The sequence below is a fragment of the Prosopis cineraria genome, unplaced genomic scaffold, assembly GCF_029017545.1.
Source record: "Prosopis cineraria cultivar Desert tree isolate PC_DT_omini unplaced genomic scaffold, ASM2901754v1 PC13, whole genome shotgun sequence".
NCBI lineage: Eukaryota > Viridiplantae > Streptophyta > Magnoliopsida > Fabales > Fabaceae > Prosopis > Prosopis cineraria.
In genome coordinates this window covers 11084332-11092027 of record NW_026555344.1, presented here as the reverse complement: position 1 = coordinate 11092027, position 7696 = coordinate 11084332, and the positions used below count along the sequence as shown (strand labels likewise).

The window sequence follows — 7696 nt, the reverse complement described above, 5'->3', positions numbered from 1 at the left end:
ACCATATGAAGCTTCACTCCCTTTTGGAAATACAAAATTCTTGCTGTTGTTCATCCATGGTGTTCACAGTTTGAATTTATTTATGTATTTATTTTTAAAGTTTACAAAGCCAACTGCATACCCTTAAACTTACAGTGCTTATTTGTGGTCAGCACGTCCTAAGAATTACTTTTTTTTTTTTTAAATGATAACCGTCATTATTTTTAGAGATGACCAATTTCATTTCCTGATATATATCTTGTGCATCAAAAAATTTATGTTGGCCTCGTATGAAATTAGGTTTTCTCTTTGAAGATCTATTCAGATGATATGTAATGGCTTTTTTTTTTATGTGGATTACACTTTAGTCTGAAGTAGTTTTGTGATGCACCATGTAATTGAGTCCTTTGTTTTGTAGGTTCCCATAAATCATTCAATTTTTAGGTCTGGCCTCTAGAGTTAAATGTCTGTAATGTGCCCTTATAATGATAATAATAAAAAAGAAAACTTCTAATTTTGATTAGATCCTAGCCATTCACATTCATTTGCATGCCATTAAAATTCTAATGATGTGGCCCACAATTTGCTATCCGCATTCTTTTTCACTTTCCCACAAGCTCTCCATTACGTTTTTTAAAAAAAAAAAAAGAAAAAAAGCAAATGGCCTGTTTGAATTTCAATTGGGTTTAATTGATTATAAAAATAATTGATTAATATGATTGATTTTTCTTTAATAATTATTACTCCTTCCGTTAAAAAATGTAAAGTATTTTTAACCGAATCTCACCCTTAATAAAATAGTTACTTACTTTACTTACTTCTACTACCCTTATCTTTTTATATTATTCTTATTAAACATCTTACAATAAATATAAAGTCATTTATTAATAGGGACACTTTTGAAAACAATACAATGATTACACCTTGAAAGACTAAAATGCTTACATTTTTTAATATCCAATTCCTTAAAAAATACCTTATATTTTTGAACGGAGAAAGTATGTTATAACGTAATTTGTTTGTATACTAAAATTGATTTTAGCTGTCCAAATTATCATAAAGAACATTAATTTTCAAAAATTAAATATTGATTAAGTGTATTTAATATTATTAAATTTGTTAAACTTTATTTAAGAAGTAAATATATTATTTAACAGTAAAATCGAATTTATAAGCAACCTTCTAGAGTTTATTTCAAAATGTGATTCTGGCTCAATAATCAGTTATCAACTTTTTTTGCTGTTTGGTTAATCTTTTCAAAAATCAATTATTGGACCCCAAAATCGATTATAATGTCAATCTAACAAGCTGAAAGCCTTAATAAAATACAAATATCCAGCTAGCCTGCTCCATAGGACCATTAAACAAATCCTGATTCAAGAGACTCCTGCAATCAAGAGGCTGCTCAGCCATAAATGTCATTTCTTCAGTTATAAGCACTGTGTGCGAGCCCATCAGCACAAATATTTTGGGTGTTAGACTAATCTTGCTTAGGATATTGAGGAGATCCACCTTGTAATTGGTTTTTCATGTGTGGGATCTAACTCTTAACATTGTAAAGGCCTCAAAACTATTGAGCTCAAGCTTGCTTACCGTTTGAGCCACACTTCGTGTGACTATCTTGACATTCTAAACATGCGTGATTCATGCTATTGCCAAGTCACTCCCCATTCACGGATATAGATTTGGTGATTATACTTAATATGGACATTAAATTTTTAAATCAATGATTTTGAATTCATACCCCAGTTAAGATTAATAAATAAGTGATTTTATCTGAACGGTTGATTTGAATTTCAACGATTAAAAATGCTTCAGACATTCAGTGCCTATACTAAGTATAGTTATTAAATCCAAATCCCTCATTCACATGAGTAGATTTCACTTGATTTACCTTTACCTTATGGTTGACATGAATCATCCATATTCAGAGTCTCAAGAATCAAAATTGTTAGGCATTATATTAAGTCAAGGGTCCAACTCAAGTATACAAGTGTCAGTTGTGCTTGAATTATAGTTGGGAAGAATACATGTCCCAGTCATGTCGTTAAATTACTTTAATCTCTGGATACAGTCAAAGATGGTATAGGGTTGGTTACATCCACAAAATTTAATGGCCCTATAACAAGATTTAATTAAAAAAATTTTGAATCCACAACAAAAAATTCAAGTCGCTAACTTTTAATGGATAAGGATCACATTGAAAAATTGAGTGAAAGTTTATGGACTGAGGAGTTAATTTAACCCCAAAATTATGAAACCTTGGAGGATCTGAACAAGGGATCGTTTGATTTTGTTTTTTTTGACAGGATAAGCCAATAAGGAATGGGTGATAAGAAGAAAAAGGCTCAAACGTTTGTTCGGCTTGTCTCGGCTGCTGGGACTGGATTCTTCTATGTCAAGAGGAAGCCTAGGCAGTTTACAGAGAAGCTTGAGTTTAGAAAGTACATGATCCTAGGGCTAGTCGTCATGTTTTGTTCACAGAAGCAAACATGAAGTGATAAAGGCACTTTTCATATCTGTAATTGCACCAACAAATTCCTACTGCATTTTCAAGATTTTAGCTGTTTATATGTACTTTTTGGACCAAAATGGAGGTGGCATCTAATAAGTGGTGGAATGTCCAATTAATGTGCACTCATACTTGCACTCTTGTTACTGAGAACTGTTCTACCATTTCTGCCTCTTTCCCTTTGAATTCAGACCGAGGTTTGAGTGCTTGTTATTTCTTGATTTGTACATGTCATCCTTGCGCAAGAGCTAATATTCTTTGGATGGTTCCAATTTTATTGGATGTCCATATGCATGAAGGGAAGTTGAGTGCTTGTTATTGCTTACTCCTCATGCCTATTTATAAGGTAGGGAGAGGGTTTTTGGGGGGAGGGGAGAGAATTTGGTTATATTAGGACACTTGCCAATTCCTAACGCTTCTCTTTACATTTTTATTTTTATTGAATGCTTTGAATAAAAAATTATTGATAAGATTTAAGAACATTTATTGAAGGTAAATGTGAAAACTTGTTAAATTTTTAGACACAAGTAAATGAAATTTAAAGTTTTTCTTGATCTCGGTAAAATATGTTAGAAATAACTTATAAATATGAGTCAACGAAAGTATGTTATAAGGTAAAGCCCTTTGGGTTGCTTGAACTTGAGTATATTTTTTTATTTTGAAAATTCATTTTAAAAAATTAATTCATTTTCCTCTCTTTAATTTAATCTAATGAGCTATTGCTTCTTAGAGATGACATAGGACATTAAAAATTTCATTTTAGATAACCCTATTAAATTTTAAATTTTTTTAGGTGAAATTTTAATTTTTATTTCAATACATATAACCTTCGTTAATAAAAATGTTATATTGTTAGCAAAATCTACCAAGTCAGATTTAACTTGGTGAGGTGTCATTAATGATAGTTATAATAATTATAATTGTCACCAAGTATACCTCTCAAATTAAATTTGATCTCGCGATTTTGTCAAAAATTTAACAATCTTATTAACATGAGGTATTATATTAAAATTTTTTAGGTTTGGAGCCTTTAATGCTTGAGCTTTCAATTTTTTTAGCCTCTATACTTTAACATATTTTAATATTACTTCTTATACTTTTATTTTATTGTTTCTAGTCCATTAAATTTCATCTATATGCATTTTTAGTACTTATATTTTAAATATGATCATAGTTAACATGTGCATAAACTTTATTACTTGTATTAACTTGTTAAAATTATGACGAGTTGTATAATAAGACAAAAAAATAGGGCATTAAATTAGAATTTATAAATGTGCAATAAATGAAGTTTCAAAAGGAAGAAAACACACAACTAGAAACATATAGGTAGAAATTTTAGGAGCCATTTTATTCATATAATATTCAACTCATCATAATTTTATCAACTAGCCGACAAATTAAATAGAGTTATGTACATATTAGTAGATTTAATTTAACTAGTAATGATAAAGACTAATATTGCATACATTTGAAACTAATGGACTTGGAACAATAAAAATAAAGGAATAAAAACTAATATCGAAACACGCTAAAATGTATAAGGACAAGCATTTGTATTTTCCCTCTCCCTTTCTTTTGATAATTATATTCTATATAAAATGATAGACATTTTGATACTTTTAGGTGATGAAATGATGTTGTTTTATATTTTTTATGATTTTGAAAGGAAAATAAATTAAATTGTGTACTTTTATTATTTTTTTAAATTTGTAAAAAATACTTGAAAATTTAGTGCATTGCAAGAGATATTAAAATGACGGAAGAAGCTCGATACCCAAATTTAACAGTCCTCCAAATATATCTCCCTTTCTCTCCTACGCTCAAACACATATTGTAAGAGATTAAAATAAGATACAAACATTTTAGAGAACCGTACACAACGTTGTCACGTGTCAGGATGGCCGAGTGGTCTAAGGCGCCAGACTCAAGTTCTGGTCTTCGAGAGAGGGCGTGGGTTCAAATCCCACTTCTGACAGATTTTTTTCCTATTTTATTTATCTCCTTCTCCCTCCAGCCTCATAACTTATTATTCGCAAGATAATTAATACGAACCTCCATTACCTCCACGTACATGAGCCGATAATAACTCTCTCTTTATCTTCACAAGACGACGAATCTCACGTACCAATCTGCATGCAAAACGAGATCCCTCCATCCATATCTCTCTCGATCGAGTCAGTTTCAATCTCTGCTGCACACTAATTAAGCTATACGTTTCCACTTCTTCGAAGCAGTTAATGAACTAGCTTTTGCAGTGACAGAGACGCATTCAACATCGACTCAGACTTGTTGAGCATGCTGTTACGTTCATTAATTCCTTCAAGCTCCGGTTCAATCCATCCACAATTTTCTAATGTTTGTTCGATCAGCTTGTCTTTGCATGCATGTTATCAGGACCTAGAGTTGATAATTTGGATCAAATTCAATGAGCTAGCTTGAACTCACTCAAAAAAATTTAGAATCGGAGTTTAAAAAAATGATTTATTTTATGTTCGGGCTTATTCGGGTTGAATAGATTTGAAAAAATTCAGGCCAGGCCTGATCGAGTTCGGGCTTAGCCTGAATACCCAAATAAAAAAGTTTATTTTTAACAAATTTATAAAATATAATAAATATTAATTAATTCTTTAAATTTTAGGTCATTTTATACTAAAATATCATATATTTGAGTCATATACATCGTTTAAGTATCAAAAATATATATTTTTATTTTTTATAAAATAAAAAAATTAATTTTAAAGTTAAAAAATTAATTAAAAATGATTTAAAATTACAGTTTGGGTATTTGGGCCCCCCAAAGCCTGAAAGAATTTGAGCTACTCGAAGTCTGAAGGAATTTAGGCCGAACTTAGCTATTCAAGCTTTTCAGAGAATGGAGTATGTTTGGGTTCGAGTCTATTCAGGTCAGGCTTATTCAGGCCAAGCTCAAATAGGCCCAACTCATCCGAATTCTCAAATTTACTGAGACCTGATAATATCATATTTTGTCAATGTCAAGTGACAAATAAACCCATATACAGGCAGCTGAACTTCACAGAGAAGAAGCTTGAGTGATCAAAAATTTGATCCGATGGGCCAAATAAAAATATAATAAATACACACACACATCTTTATATATTTAAATTCATAAATGTATTGCAAGTTAAAATATTTTATTTAAATATTGGGGTAAAATTAAAAGAAATTTTTAGCTAATAATTAAAGAAATTTCATTTAGCCATTAGAAGGAGAAGTAATTAAAGATTGAAGACAGCACACATATCATCTCTGCTTGATCTCTTTTCCTTTGAATATGTGTATGGGGTTTGTTATTGCTTATGTCAAGGTCAAGGTGCTTTTAATTTTGGTTGCTTTTTACTTATCTATATATATACACACCACGTATATATAAGATTCTGAACGCTCCTTTTTTAATAAACATGTCGGGGGAGTTATGATTGAAAACATTGTTTTACATTTTTAATTTAATTTACTGAGCTCTATATATTGGATATTAGAGGTGAAATAGGATGGGGTTGGAAGCTTTGGGAGCTTAAAAAGGATCCTTATTCAGCTGATGAACACCGAGCGCTCATCACTAGGAGGCTTAATCCTGACCTTTCATTTTGACATCAAATGATAGTTGCTGTTATTTTAAATTAATTTTTAGCTATTTTTAATATTATATTTATCAAAATAAAAATTATAAAAATTTAAATTTAAATTTGAAATATCTTCTATCTTCATTTATGGAATAAATATCATGGTGCTCATCACCTCGATAAAATTTGAATCACTCAGATTTAATTTTTTCTTTTTATTTATGAAAAGTACAATTTATATCTAGTGAAAAATAAGAATTTATAAAAATTATAAATTTTTTAATAAATTTGTTTATCATCAATCAGGACAGTACATATTTAATCTAAATAATTTAATTTAATAATAATTTTCATAGATTAACCATTAAGATATATTTTGGACAATAGAGATTTGATCCCAACTGTCCAATTAAAATTTTAAAAATTTTTAATTTTTATAATTGACCATTTACATGTACATTGGATAATCCAAATTTAAAATTAATATTTTTTGTAATTTTTATAATTTTTTATTTTAATATATACAACATTAAAAATATTTAAAAAATCAATTTCAAATGAATGGTAGATATCATTTCATGTTAAAAAATAAAAAGCCAAGGTCAGTCGTCCTAGTGATGAGCACTCGGTGCTCATCAAGTGAGGATCTGCTTGAAAAAGTTTGAAATGGGGATATTAGATATATGGACACACAACGTGTTTGTCAAATGGCCTCTAGCTATAGAGTTTCAAGAATTTTATTAAAAATTATTTAAAAATAAAAATAAAACTTTTGAAATAAAAATATCATTTCGAAACAGTGATTTTAGTTGCAATTTATTTTAGTCATAAACCGAAATAATAATTTTCCTTTAACACGTAAATTAATTTAATCTAAAAAACTTTATGTATTGTAAATTAATATATCTTGATTAACTAGGAAAAAGTGGACAACAAGAATACAACAAAGAAAACAATCATATTTACATTATATGATAAAAATCTTTGATGAAATGTTGATGAGTGCTGGTGTATGGTAGGGTTTTATTAAAAAAAAAAATATGATGATAATCCTTGGCAAAGATGCTAGAAAAATATCCTTAATTAGAATGTGATTGGTTACTTTGATATCTAGCCAGTACCCAATTATTATTATTTTGAAAAAAGGAAAACTAGGAATAGTAGTGCACGTGCGAATCTTAGCATGGAATTATGAATAATTTTTAATAAAATTAGTATTAATTCTTTTAATTTGTTGTTGGCAAAAGTTTGCGACGCTCTCTCCTTTGAATCATCAGCTTCAGTCAAAATCTTGAATAAAATAAGCAATTGATTAATGTCATTAGCTTCAGAAGAAATCCTCTTAATCTAATAGCAGCATATGACTGGAAGGCCAAAATATTGATTTAAGACATTCAATTTCTGTCTTACGCCCTTTTTTTTATTTTGGCATTTTTATTTATAATAATTTTTCTGTTTTCATACTAAAGTTTTATTCCTATCATCTCAAGAATAAGGCTCTTTTTTTTATTTTGTGATCTTTTCTATCTTTAATTTCTTTTTATACATAAAAAGCTCAAATTTTAGCACGGAAAAATCAGGAGGTCATTGAAAAAAAAAATAAGCGGAATGGAAGTTGTAG

The 7696-nt window shown here is 29.2% G+C and overlaps 1 protein-coding gene and 1 non-coding gene across 2 annotated transcripts; both read left to right on the top strand.

Annotated features, from left to right (window-relative positions):
- Positions 1-1899: 1899 nt before the first annotated feature.
- LOC129290134 (uncharacterized) lies at positions 1900-2712 on the top strand. The gene is given in 2 exon segments (XM_054926841.1): positions 1900-2427; positions 2430-2712. Coding segments are annotated over 2 exon segments (174 nt in total). The 5' UTR covers positions 1900-2304; the 3' UTR covers positions 2481-2712.
- A 1673-nt stretch (positions 2713-4385) lies between these two features.
- TRNAL-CAA (transfer RNA leucine (anticodon CAA)) lies at positions 4386-4469 on the top strand. The gene has a single exon. It is a non-coding gene; the product is annotated as a tRNA-Leu (tRNA).
- Positions 4470-7696: the final 3227 nt, after the last annotated feature.